Here is a 13,176-nt window from a genome sequence, read left to right as displayed (position 1 = left end):
AACGAGGATGGGTCCGGAGGTGAAACATCCCTTAATCTCCATGAATGCCCTGTCAGCCTCAGGGGTCCAGCCAAAACGGTTCTGGGACTTGCGGGTTAGGGCTGTGAGACGAGCTGCCACCACACCAAAGTTCCGAATATAACATCTGGAAAAATCAGCAAACCCGAGGAACCGCTGGACTTGTTTGATTGAGGCGGGACGGGGCCTGTCAGTGACCACCCTAACCTTAACAGGGTCCATTTAGATGCCTACAGTAAAGATAATGTGGCCCAGGAAAGAGACTTGGGATTACATGGAACTCACACATCTCAATCTTGACGTATAGTTGACTCTGCAGGAGGCATCTCAGGACTTGGCGGAAGTGCAGGGTGTGTTCCGGAAGGGTCTTGGAGAAGATCAAGATGTCGTCGAGGTAAACAAAGACAAACCGATTCAACATATCCCTAAGAGTGTCATTGACCAATGCTTGGAAGACTGCTGGTGAGTTCAATAATCTGAATGCCATGACTAAATACTCAGTGGCCACTAGGGGTGTTAAAGGAAGTTTTACATTCATCTCCCTTCCTGATTCTCACCAGATTGTAGGCGTTTCAGAGGTACAGTTTGGTGAAAAGATTTGGGCCCCCTGGGCTAGCTCCAGGGCAGCAGACATCAGGGGTAAGGGGTAATGGTTCTTAATCGTGATCCTGTTCAGCCCTCGGTAGTCGATGCAGGGACACAGACCTCAATCCTTTTTTCCCTTGAAGAAGAAACACGCACCAGCTGGGGATGTTGAGGAGCGAATGAAATCTGCCTACAGCAACTCCCGGGTGTAATTGTCCATGACTGCAGCTTCAGGGATCGAGAGGGAGTGAAGACCGCCACGGAGAGGGGTGGAACTGGGTAGGGGTTATATGGCGCAGTCATATGGACGATGAGGAGGGAGGGTGGTGGCTTGCCACGTACTGAAGGCCTCCGGGAGTTCTAAGTATTCGGGAGGGAGAGTGGAGAAGTCTTGGTCTTCAATGGATGCAGGGGGACGCAGCAAGGCTCTAGGTGGGGTCTTAGTCCACAAAAGCTTGAATCTGGTGCTGATGGTTGTCCCAATGGAGGGTTGCGGGTAGTCACAGACGGTGACTGGGTAGCCGAGGGGTAACTGCACAGCTCGTCAGGATCTCCCCTTGTCCTGGCGAGCCCTGGCATTTCCCGTCAGCTCTGGGCAGGTAGCACAGAGATGGTCGAGACCTCCGCAGCAGGCAGCAGCCTTCACTCATGCACCTGTCACACTCCTGTGGGCTCAGACGTGTGCGTACCAGCTGCATGGGCTCCTCAATGCTCCTCAGGAAACCTCAGGAAACTGGGATCCTGGGGTGGTGTCAAAAAAAGCGCCATCTCATGCGTTCTCGGAGGCAGTTGTCGATCCTGATTGCCAGGGTTATCAGGGACTTGAGGTCCTCCCCCAGTTACTGAGAGGCCAGTACATATTTGATGGAGCTAGACAACCCCTGGTGGAAAGCGGTGACCAGTGCCTCGGTATTCCACCCACCCTCGGCAGCGAGGGTGTGGAACTCAATGGCGAAGTCAGCCACTGGTCTGGCCCTTTGGCGGAATGAACAGTCGGCTGGCCGCTTCTCATCCGCCGACTGTGGGGTCAAAGACTCGTCGCAGCTTGGCAGTGAAGGCTAATATGGAGATGCAGGATGGTGGCTGCTGTTCCCACACCGCCGTTGCCCACGCCAGGGCCTTGCTTGAGAGTAGAGAGATTATGTAAGCGATCATGGCCCGACCATTATGGAACAAGGAGGACTGTAAGCTCGAACACCAGAGATCCCTGGGTGAGGAACCCCTTGCATCTTCCCGGGTGGCCGTCATACTAATCGGGGGCTGGGATCTTGGGTTCCCTGGAGGAACTTCGGCAACACCTGTAGCACTGGATGATGAGACTCGGGCATTGGCTGCTCCTGTGTTGGGGTTAGACTGTGGTTGGAGGGAGTCAGTAAGTGCCCGGAGGGTATCTGATGTCAGGAAGAGTTGTTTTTGCTGCCACCCCAGCAGTGCACCTCAAGAATGTTGGGTTACAACATTGGGTTACAATAATGATCTCTGCTGGGTCCATGTTGTAGGCTGAAGCTTGCTGTGACATGGTGAGGTTTGACCCAGGTGCAGAGAAGAGACCAGACAAAGAATCAGCGGTTAACCTCTCTAGGGTATGTGGGACGCTAGCATCCCACCTGGTCAACATCCAGTGAGATTGCAGAGCGCCAAATTCAAATACAGAATTACTCATTATAAAAATTCAGAAAACATACAACTGTTTTACATAGGTTTAAAGATGAACTTCTTGTGAATCCAACCACGGTGTCAGATTTCAAAAATGCTTTACGGCGAAAGCATACCTTACGATTATTTGAGAACATCGCCCAGCAGAAAAATCATTACAAACAGTAACCAGCCAAGTAGAAAGGTTACACAAGTCAGAAATAGAGATCAAATTAATCACTTACCTTTGATGTTCTTCATATGGTTGCACTCAGAAGACATTCATTTATTCAATAAACGTTCATTTTGTTCGATAAAGTTTCTCTTTATATCCGAAACCTCCATTTTGTTCGCATGTTTTCTTCAGTAATCCACAGGCTCAAAAATCCAAATTGTATCCGTAAAGTTCATAGAAACATGTCAAACTATGTTTATATTCAATCCTCAGGTTGTTTTTAGCCTAAATAATCGATAATATTTCAACCGGACAATAACGTTGTCAATATAAAAGTTAAACAAGAAAGGCACTCGGTCGCGAGCATGAAGAAGCTCTGTGACACGGCATGGGCCACTCATTCAGACTGCTCTTACTCCCTAATTTTTCAGAATACAAGCCTGAAACAATTTCTAAAGACTGTTGACGTCTAGTGGAAGGCCTAGGAACTGCAATTTGAGTCCTAAATCAATGAATGGATTTTTCTCAGGTTTTCGCCTGCCAACTCAGTTCTGTTATACTCACCGACACTATTTAAACAGTTTTGGAAACTTAAGAGTGTTTTCTACCCACATCCACCAATTATATGCATATCCTAGCTTCTGGGCCTGAGAAGAAGGCAGTTTAATTTGGGCACGCTTTTCATTCAAAATTCCAATTGCTGCCTCCTACCCGAGAGAAGTTAAGGATAAACATAATACTTTACTGAGAAACAGTAATGGAAGGATCACAGTAACACTGGGAAAACAACAAACACTAAGTCTCAAACTCACTCAGGAGACAAAAGCACACAGCACACAATGTAAGCTTCAGCAAAGGACAACAGAAAACACACTTCTTTTAACAGGGAAATCATAATGGGTAAATAGGACACACATGAGTGCTGTTAATGTCTCTAGGACATCTCTGCCGCCCTCTAGTGACAGGTGGGAACATGACAGTTCTGACTTGCCCTTTGTGCTGTTGTCTGTGCCCAATAATGTTTGTACCATGTTTTGTGCTACTACCATGTTGTACTGCTGCCATGTTGTGTTGCTACCATGCTGTGTTTTCATGTATTGCTGCCATGCTATTTGATTTTTAATCGCAGCCACCGTCCCGCAGAAGGCATTTTGCCTTCTGGTAGGCTGTCATTGTAAATAAGAATTTGTTCTTAACTGACTTGCCTAGTTAAATAAAATACAATCTATAGGTGGAGAAGCATCTGTAAGGTGAGATTCGTGGAATAAGCCCTAAACATACTATGTAGCTATTATACATTGGCTGCAAATAAGGGTTTGTCATAATCAGCTTTCCTTCAACAGGAAGCTTGAGTGTACATACTAATTAACACTCAATTACAGACTCTCTCTCTCTGTGTGTGTGTGTGTGTGTGTGTGTGTGTGTGTGTGTGTGTGTGTGTGTGTGTGTGTGTGTGTGTGTGTGTGTGTGTGTGTGTGTTGGAAGGGGCTGGTGAATCAAGGAGAGGGGGATGGAAGAGAGAATTAGTGAACGACAAAAGAGAGGACTTGAAGTGCCCCATAAATTATAGTGTGTGTGTGTGTGTGTGTGTGTGTGTTGTGTGTGTGTGTGAATGTGTGGAAAGGGGCTGGTGACTCAAGGAGAGGAAGAAAGGATTAGTAAACAGCAGAAGAGAGGTATTGACGTGCACCATTAAGAGTTGTGTGGAATAAACATATCAGACACTGAAATCATGAGAGGCCAGAGCCATGGAACAACATGGGGTCTCTAGTCGACATTAGCCTACATATCCTCTGGCAGAGACAATGTTGATAACACAGAGTATTATAAATGTATTATACATCTTACTTCAACAGCCATTTAGACTAGGTTTGTTGAAGCTTATATAGGAAGGCATCAGATATGCATCTTATGTGACATGTCCCTGATGGAAGCCACTTACTCAAAAAAACTCTGCCCTCTACTGGGGGAGACTCTGCCCTCTACTGGGGGAGGCTCTGCCCTCTATTGGGGGCGGCTCTGCCCTCTATTGGGGGCGGCTCTGCCCTCTATTGGGGGCGGCTCTGCCCTCTACTGGGGGAGGCTCTGCCCTCTACTGGGGGAGACTCTGCCTTCTATTGGGGGAGGCTCTGCCCTCTACTGGGGGAGGCTCTGCCCTCTACTGGGGGAGGCTCTGCCCTCTACTGGGGGAAACTCTGTCGTCTACTGGGGTAGACTCTGCCCTCTACTGGGGGAGACTCTGCCCTCTACTGGGGGAGGCTCTGCCCTCTACTGGGGGAGGCTCTGCCCTCTACTGGGGGAGGCTCTGCCCTCTATTTGGGGGAGGCTCTGCCCTCTATTGGGGGCGGCTCTGCCCTCTATTGGGGGCGGCTCTGCCCTCTACTGGGGGAGGCTCTGCCCTCTACTGGGGAGACTCTGCCTTCTATTGGGGGAGGCTCTGCCCTCTACTGGGGGAGGCTCTGCCCTCTACTGGGGGAGGCTCTGCCCTCTACTGGGGGAGGCTCTGCCCTCTACTGGGGGAAACTCTGCCCTCTACTGGGGAGACTCTGCCCTCTACTGGGGGAAACTCTGCCCTCTACTGGGGGAAACTCTGCCCTCTACTGGGGAAAACTCTGCTCTCTTCTGGGGAAAACTCTGCCCTCTACTGGGGGAAACTCTGCTCTCTTCTGGGGAAAACTCTGCCCTCTACTGGGGGAAACTCTGCTCTCTTCTGGGGAAAACTCTGCCCTCTACTGGGGGAAACTCTGCCCTCTACTGGGGGAAACTCTGCTCTCTTCTGGGGGAAACTCTGCCCTCTACTGGGGGAAACATGCATGTGCAACAAGACACATTCATACAACAGAAATAAAGTGGACACAGAAAGCTTCAGTTTGTGTTGCTGTATTGTCAGGTACAGATAAGCAGGTAGCTAAAACGCTACCCTCCAAACACTCACCACTCTTAGACAGCAGTATACAGTACATGTTAAGCTACAAGTGGTTTGTCTAGTCTAACATATAGCACATCTCAAATGGCACACTATTCCTTACCCCCTATGTAGTTCATTACTTTTTCAAATCGTAGTGCACTATAAAGAGAATAGACCCAATTTAGTGCACTAATAAGTTGACTGTATAGGGAATAGTGTGCCATTTGAGACTTGGACCTAGACTTGGACCTAGATTTAGACCTAGACTTGACATTAATAACCAAGGCACCAGAGGCAGTCATCCTACAGTACTAAACATATACTTCTTTCTTGGGAGATAGCTTCCTGTCTGAGGTCATCCAATAATACTCTTAGTTGGCTTTATGACTTGTGTAGAAAAATACAAAACAAAATCCATCCACAACTGTGTGTGGAGTCAGTGGCTGTTGTGTGGTCTGATGGCCACAAGGTGGTGTTGTTGGCACAGTTTTAATAGGAAGAGAGGGGAGTGAGATCAGTGTCCAGTCAAAACAGTCACATATTACCCCCTTCCACCTCTCTCTGTCTTTATGCTTTGAAAGTGACCGGTCACTCGCTAGCAATGTCCATATAAACAAAACCGAATGGAGACAGATCAACAGTTCAACAGTTATTAAGATCAACCGTTATCAGTTAATTTTTCCAAGATTGGCAATCTTCACGTCCAATGTCCTGAATGTTACACCAAATATTTCCGCCGGTCCGGTCCATGCCGTGACGTTGCTTTAAGTCTTGTCTTGTTCACCAGACTTGTGTCCTGCTATCCTGGTGCATGAGGCTATACTTCTTTGAGAATGTCCAATCTAGTCATAATAGTTGCACGGTCAAAGGCCTGGTCAGTGGAGGTGGGCGTTGAGGTCATACTTGTCACAGAACTTGTCAGTGAGGGGGATACAGGTGAGGTACTCACACCACTCACACTTGACCTGGTGGACGTAGAACAGGACAGCCAGCCCTGAGAAGAGACCCAGGAACACCAACAGGAACACACAGATCTGGACACGCTTACGGTACATGTCCGAACGGCCAAAACTGGAAATAATAAGAATAGATCATATAATCAGATAGTGACGATGATTTGCCAATGTGTAGTAATAATAAAATCCCCCTAATTACTCCAAGCAACTTCAACCCAACAACCGAGTCATGTATATGTCAAAGCGTTTACATCCAAACAAACTAAACATTTCACGAAATCAACAAACTTCTCACCTGATGTATGGCAGGAAGGCGAAGGAGAGGAAGAGTCCAGAGATGAATCCGGAGATGTGGGCGAAGTTGTCTATCCAGGGCAGCAGGCCAAAGGAGAACAGGAAGAGGACAACACAGAGCAGCTTGGTGAAAGCCCTCCAAGGACACTCCAGGATCTGCCAGCTCTGGAACAGCTCAACAAACAGACAGGCCAGAATACCAAACTGAGAGCCTGCTGGACCCACCTGGGGAGGAAGGGAGAGTGGGAGCGGGAGTGTATTTTACCTCAGCTCTGTAGGGTAGGTATCTACGGTACAGTGTATCTACAGTATCTACCTCAGCTCTGTAGGGTAGGTATCTACGGTACAGTGTCTCTACAGTATTTACCTCAGCTCTGTAGGGCAGGTATCATGGTACAGTGTATCTACAGTATTTACCTCAGCTCTGTAGGGTAGATATCTACGGTACAGTGTCTCTACAGTATTTACCTCAGCTCTGTAGGGCAGGTATCATGGTACAGTGTATCTACAGTATTTATCTCAGCTCTGTAGGGCAGGTATCATGGCACAGTGTCTCTACAGTATTTACCTCAGCTCTGTAGGGCAGGTATCTACGGTACAGTGTATCTACAGTATTTATCTCAGCTCTGTAGGGCAGGTATCATGGCACAGTGTATCTACAGTATTTACTTCAGCTCTGTAGGGTAGATATCTACGGTACAGTGTATCTACAGTATTTACCTCAGCTCTGTAGGGTAGGTATCTACGGTACAGTGTATCTACAGTATTTACCTCAGCTCTGTAGGGTAGGTATCATGGTACAGTGTATCTACAGTATTTACCTCAGCTCTGTAGGGAGGTATCATGGTACAGTATTTATTTATCTCAGCTCTGTAGGGCAGGTATCATGGTACAGTGTATCTACAGTATTTACCTCAGCTCTGTAGGGTAGGTATCTATGGTACAGTGTATCTACAGTATTTTACCTCAGCTCTGTAGGGTAGGTATCTACGGTACAGTGTATCTACAGTATTTTACCTCAGCTCTGTAGGGCAGGTATCATGGTACAGTGTCTCTACAGTATTTACCTCAGCTCTGTAGGGCAGATATCTACGGTACAGTGTATCTACAGTATTTTACCTCAGCTCTGTAGGGTAGGTATCATGGTACAGTGTATCTACAGTATTTATCTCAGCTCTGTAGGGCAGGTATCATGGTACAGTGTATCTACAGTATTTACCTCAGCTCTGTAGGGTAGGTATCTATGGTACAGTGTATCTACAGTATTTTACCTCAGCTCTGTAGGGTAGGTATCTACGGTACAGTGTATCTACAGTATTTTACCTCAGCTCTGTAGGGTAGGTATCTACGGTACAGTGTATCTACAGTATTTTACCTCAGCTCTGTAGGGCAGGTATCATGGTACAGTGTCTCTACAGTATTTATCTCAGCTCTGTAGGGTAGGTATCTACGGTACAGTGTATCTACAGTATTTTACCTCAGCTCTGTAGGGCAGGTATCATGGTACAGTGTATCTACAGTATTTACCTCAGCTCTGTAGGGTAGGTATCTACGGTACAGTGTATCTACAGTATTTTACCTCAGCTCTGTAGGGCAGGTATCATGGTACAGTGTATCTACAGTATTTACCTCAGCTCTGTAGGGTAGGTATCTACAATACAGTGTATCTACAGTATTTACCTCAGCTCTGTAGGGCAGGTATCATGGTACAGTGTATCTACAGTATCTACCTCAGCTCTGTAGGGCAGGTATCATGGTACAGTGTATCTACAGTATTTACCTCAGCTCTGTAGGGTAGGTATCTACGGTACAGTGTATCTACAGTATTTACCTCAGCTCTGTAGGGCAGGTATCATGGTACAGTGTATCTACAGTATTTACCTTAGCTCTGTAGGGTAGGTATCTACGGTACAGTGTATCTACAGTATTTACCTCAGCTCTGTAGGGTAGGTATCTACGGTACAGTGTATCTACAGTATTTACCTCAGCTCTGTAGGGCAGGTATCTACGGTACAGTGTATCTACAGTATTTACCTCAGCTCTGTAGGGCAGGTATCATGGCACAGTGTATCTACAGTATTTACCTCAGCTCTGTAGGAGAGGTATCATGGTACAGTGTATCTACAGTATTTACCTCAGCTCTGTAGGGCAGGTATCTACGGTACAGTGTATCTACAGTATTTACCTCAGCTCTGTAGGGTAGGTATCTACGGTACAGTATCTCTACAGTATTTACCTCAGCTCTGTAGGGGAGGTATCATGGTACAGTGTATCTACAGTATTTACCTCAGCTCTGTAGGGTAGGTATCTACGGTACAGTGCATCTACAGCATTTACCTCAGCTCTGTAGGGTAGGTATCTACGATACAGTGTATCTACAGTATTTACCTCAGCTCTGTAGGGCAGGTATCATGGTACAGTGTATCTACAGTATTTACCTCAGCTCTGTAGGGCAGGTATCAGGTATGTATCTACAGGCTCTGTAGGGTAGGTATCAGTGTATCTACAGTATTTACCTCAGCTCTGTAGGGCAGGTATCATGGTACAGTGTATCTACAGTATTTACCTCAGCTCTGTAGGGTAGGTATCTACGGTACAGTGCATCTACAGCATTTACCTCAGCTCTGTAGGAGAGGTATCATGGTACAGTGTATCTACAGTATTTACCTCAGCTCTGTAGGGTAGGTATCTACGGTACAGTGTATCTACAGTATTTACCTCAGCTCTATAGGGAGGAAGATGGCGCTGGCCAGGTTTCCAGTGATTCCAGAGACAATGTAGATGATTTACCTCAGCTCTGTAGATCCTCAGCCAGCCAGCCAGCTTCAGTGTATCTAAGTCCCAGCTCAGGATGGTCATCTGGAACAGGTTTCCAGTGATTCCAGAGACAATGTAGATGATAGAGATCCTCAGCCAGCCAGCCAGCTTCTCTAAGTCCCTCAGGATGGTCATCTGGAACAGCACCGACACCAGGCAGTGCAGGATCCTACACACACACACACACACACACACACACACACACACACACACACACACACACACACACACACACACACACACACACACACGTTATACATTAGTAATGCGGGAGAAACCCTGAAAAAGACACAACACCATGACGGATGATTCTGGGGGAGTTCCAGTCTCACCCAGCATGGAGGAATAGAGAGAGCCAGAGTCTGTAGAACTGGTCTGGGATCTCAGGGTTGAGGAAAGGCAGCAAGCCACACACATCATCCAGACAGGCCACCTGGGAGCAGAGAGTAGCCTCCTCGTGGAAGTAGCCCTTCATAAAGTCACAGTACTCTCTGGACGTGATCTCACACCTGAACACATAACACATTACATTATTACAACACACACATAACGTTCTTACAACATTAACAAATAATAGCAGCCTGCACACACAACACACAGGATTACATCACAGCATCATCGCAACGACAATAGCTGCAGAGACAGAACAAACAGAGTCCTTACCTCCCTTTGGTCCCGATACAGCAGGGCCGTCCTGCGATGGCACAGTCTATGTGGGGGAGGTTAGTGTGGTTGCCTGGGTTGTACCTGGTACACACTGGCCACTTGGTGATGTCATCAGGCCACTCGTGAGGCGATACAGAGGCTGGCTCCAGGCAGATCCTGGAAGGAGAGGAACAGAGGAAAGAATGTTAGAGGAATAGAGGGAAGAGGCGATATAGAAGAAGAGAGGGACAGAAAGAAGCAGTCTATTACCTGGGGTCCTGGTGGCAGACTGAGCCGTGCTGACGGACCTTCCCCTTCAGGAGAGGAGCACTGGGGTGATGAGGCCACTTCACCCACACTGCTAGAGTAGACTGGAGAGAGAGAACAGGGGAGAGAGAAAGAGAGAGATGGAGAGACAGAGAGAGAGATGTATAGAGATAGAAAGAACAAGAGAGAGAGAGACAGACAGACAGACAGACAGACAGACAGACAGACAGACAGACAGACAGACAGACAGACAGACAGACAGACAGACAGACAGACAGACAGACAGACAGACAGACAGACAGACAGACAGAGAAAGAAAGAAACAACACAGAGAGAGAGAGAGAGAGAGAGAGAATGAAAGAACAAGAGAGGGAGACAGACAGAGACAGAAAGAAACAACAGAGAGAGAGAGAGACAGACAGACAGACAGACAGACAGACAGACAGACAGACAGACAGACAGACAGACAGACAGACAGACAGACAGACAGACAGACAGAGAAAGAAAGAAAGAAACAACAGAGAGAGAGAGAGAGAGAGAGAGAGAGAGAGAGAGAGAGAGAGAGAGAGAGACAGACAGACAGACAGACAGACAGACAGACAGACAGACAGACAGACAGACAGACAGACAGAGAGAAAGAAAGAAACAGACAGAGAGAGAGAGAGAAAGAGAGAGAGAGAGACAGAGAGAGAGAGAGACAGAGAGAGAGAGAGAGAGAGAGAGAGAGAGAGAGAGAGAGAGAGACAGAGAGAGAGAGAGAGAGAGAGAGAGAGAGAGAGAGATATCAGATCTCGTAGGACGTTAACCAGTACAAGACTCTAACATTAGTCTAACACCAGGGTGACTCACAGAGCACTCCTCCTGTGAAGTCTGGAGACAGCCGGAGCGGTCGTTCCTCACACAGCAGGCTGAGTCCCTCTCTCTTCCTCTCTTCTCCTGGATCAGGTCATGGACCTGCTGGTCCTGACGCATGCAGGGGGAGAACTTAGCCCCCAGGTGGATCAGCGCCTCCTGCAGGCCAGGGGGAGGATGTGCAGTCAGAACACAGACAAGGTCTCATACTGTCGCTGACATTGAGGTTTAAATGATCAAACAAAGTCCATTCGCCTAAAAAAAAGCTACACTTACCGAATTTGGTCCCACCCAAAAGTTTTCTTGTTGCACAAACTTGACATTTTCATGAACACCTTTATTTCTCAATACCTAAACAGAGAGAGAGGGAAAATACCAAAGGGTTTACAAAGTCAAATACACAGACATACCGGATTCAAAGGATCGCTCATCACACAAGGCACAAGCTTCATAGCAATGACGATACACCCGCCACTGTAACTTGTAGAACCCAAACTACAGTATAAAACAATCGGTGTACTGACCGAGTCGACAGTCTCGTGCTGGGAGAAGCCAACAGGGGCAATGCCGTACAGACTCACAGTCAACATGGTGATCAACAGGTGGACAAACATGATCCAGTAGGTGAAGAAAGGCCTGCAGAGACACACAATATGAATAAGGTATCCCAGACAGTATACCAGCTTGCCTCCTCTGTTAGAAACAGTACCCCACTATGTCAGTGTGGGCTTCCCACTGAAAACAGCTGCAGCGACTGGGAGAACAGTTTGTAGTGTACACCTGCGTACACCATTTTTCCCCACATGGAGCGCCGGGGACTCGGGAGTGAGTCACACAGTCCTGCTGTATCTAGAGGCCAGGTCAGCCAGAAGGAAAGGTGCTTTCATGTGAGTCATAGTACAGTAACGTTTGGGAACCACTGGTCTACACTATCCTGTGATGACTCATGCTGTGTCTTATCTGGGGCCAACTCAGACACAGCTGCTACCTCTGCTACGGCTGTGACTGGGCTCTTCTCCTGTAAATCGTAACATGTTAGACATGTGACCATGTTAAAGTGCAACTATGTGACATTCCAGAGTTGAAGTCAATTGCACAGCCATGTAGCACATTTTGAATTTGAAATATAAATTCAAGAATCTAAAAATCCTCTAAGACAATAAAGTGTACCTGTGGTCGTCCATGTCCTCTATCTGCTGCTGGACGAAGCTGTCGATGCGCTTGCGGTAGGTTCTGTTGGTGAGCCGTCCCACCATGCCTAGGCCGTAGGGCCTCTTCTCCCTGGTGAAGAGCTTCTTGACAGGCACTGTGATCCGCTGGCCCCGTCGCTGACCTCTCACACTCACCACCTCCTGCTGCAGACGCACCTTGGGATGGACCAGAGACGGCCCAGGTTCTTTACCCTTACGCCAGCCTCTTTCTAGGGGTCTGTTGATCAATTGAGAGGTGGAGGGAGGAGGAGGAGGAGAGAGGGAGAGAGAGAGAGAAATAGAAAAAGAGAGAGAGACAGACAGAGAGAGAGAGAATGAGAAAGATATGGTGGCGAAGGAGAGAGAAAGGGTCAGAAGAGGGTGTGTGTTAGGTGAAAACAGGCTACAGTAGCAGCAACAACTTGTTTGTGTCTGTCTGTGTGTCTCTGTGTGTGTCTGTGTGTATGTCTGTCTGTGTGTGTGTGTGTGTGTTAAACTCACATCATTAGGTGACTCCTCTCCAGTTCGTTCTTGTCCAGGGCGCCACCTGTGAGGTCACTCTCACCTGCAGCTGTGTTAGACTCCTCCTCTTTAATGGCGGCCTCAGACGGAGAGTCAAACACATCGTCTGCATAGGTAGACAGCTCCTCATCTCCTCTCCTCAAACCATCCTGCATGGAGGAGAGGAGGAGGAGGAGGAGGAAACGAGAGGAGAGGAGAAGAAGGAGAAGGAGGAGGAGGAAATGAGAGGAGAGGAGAAGAAGGAGGAGGAGGAGGAGGAGGAGGAAATGAGAGGAGAAGAAGGAGGAGGAATAGGAGGAGGAGGAAACGAGA

At 47.7% G+C, this 13,176-nt stretch overlaps 1 protein-coding gene across 1 annotated transcript; it reads right to left on the bottom strand.

Annotated features, from left to right (window-relative positions):
• Window positions 1-5,277: 5,277 nt before the first annotated feature.
• On the bottom strand, window positions 5,278-13,040 carry LOC115112897 (inactive rhomboid protein 1-like). The gene is made up of 12 exons (XM_065012538.1): window positions 12,844-13,040; window positions 12,323-12,580; window positions 11,677-11,788; window positions 11,429-11,503; window positions 11,150-11,311; window positions 10,304-10,404; window positions 10,052-10,210; window positions 9,721-9,897; window positions 9,440-9,557; window positions 9,290-9,324; window positions 6,573-6,827; window positions 5,278-6,392 (listed from the first exon to the last, which is right to left on the bottom strand). The coding sequence occupies exons 1-12, from the start codon at window positions 13,017-13,019 to the stop codon at window positions 6,197-6,199; spliced, it is 1,824 nt and encodes a 607-aa protein (XP_064868610.1). The 5' UTR covers window positions 13,020-13,040; the 3' UTR covers window positions 5,278-6,196.
• Window positions 13,041-13,176: the final 136 nt, after the last annotated feature.

Source organism: Oncorhynchus nerka, linkage group LG28 (assembly GCF_034236695.1).
Source record: "Oncorhynchus nerka isolate Pitt River linkage group LG28, Oner_Uvic_2.0, whole genome shotgun sequence".
NCBI classification, from domain to species: domain Eukaryota; kingdom Metazoa; phylum Chordata; class Actinopteri; order Salmoniformes; family Salmonidae; genus Oncorhynchus; species Oncorhynchus nerka.
The sequence above is the reverse complement of the archived record's forward strand: the minus strand, read 5'-3'. Positions and strand labels throughout refer to the sequence as shown.

What these genes read in the sequence shown, in the direction of transcription:
- LOC115112897 (XM_065012538.1), bottom strand. Translation starts at nt 13,019, where the DNA reads ATGCAGGATGGTTTGAGGAGAGGAGATGAGGAGCTGTCTACCTATGCA. An exon ending in TTTGGGTGGGACCAAATTCG is followed by an intron (nt 11,312 to 11,428) that starts GTAAGTGTAGCT and finishes CCTGGCCTGCAG; the next exon opens with GAGGCGCTGATCCACCTGGG. An exon ending in CTTCACAGGAGGAGTGCTCT is followed by an intron (nt 10,405 to 11,149) that starts GTGAGTCACCCT and finishes CTCTCTCTCCAG; the next exon opens with TCTACTCTAGCAGTGTGGGT.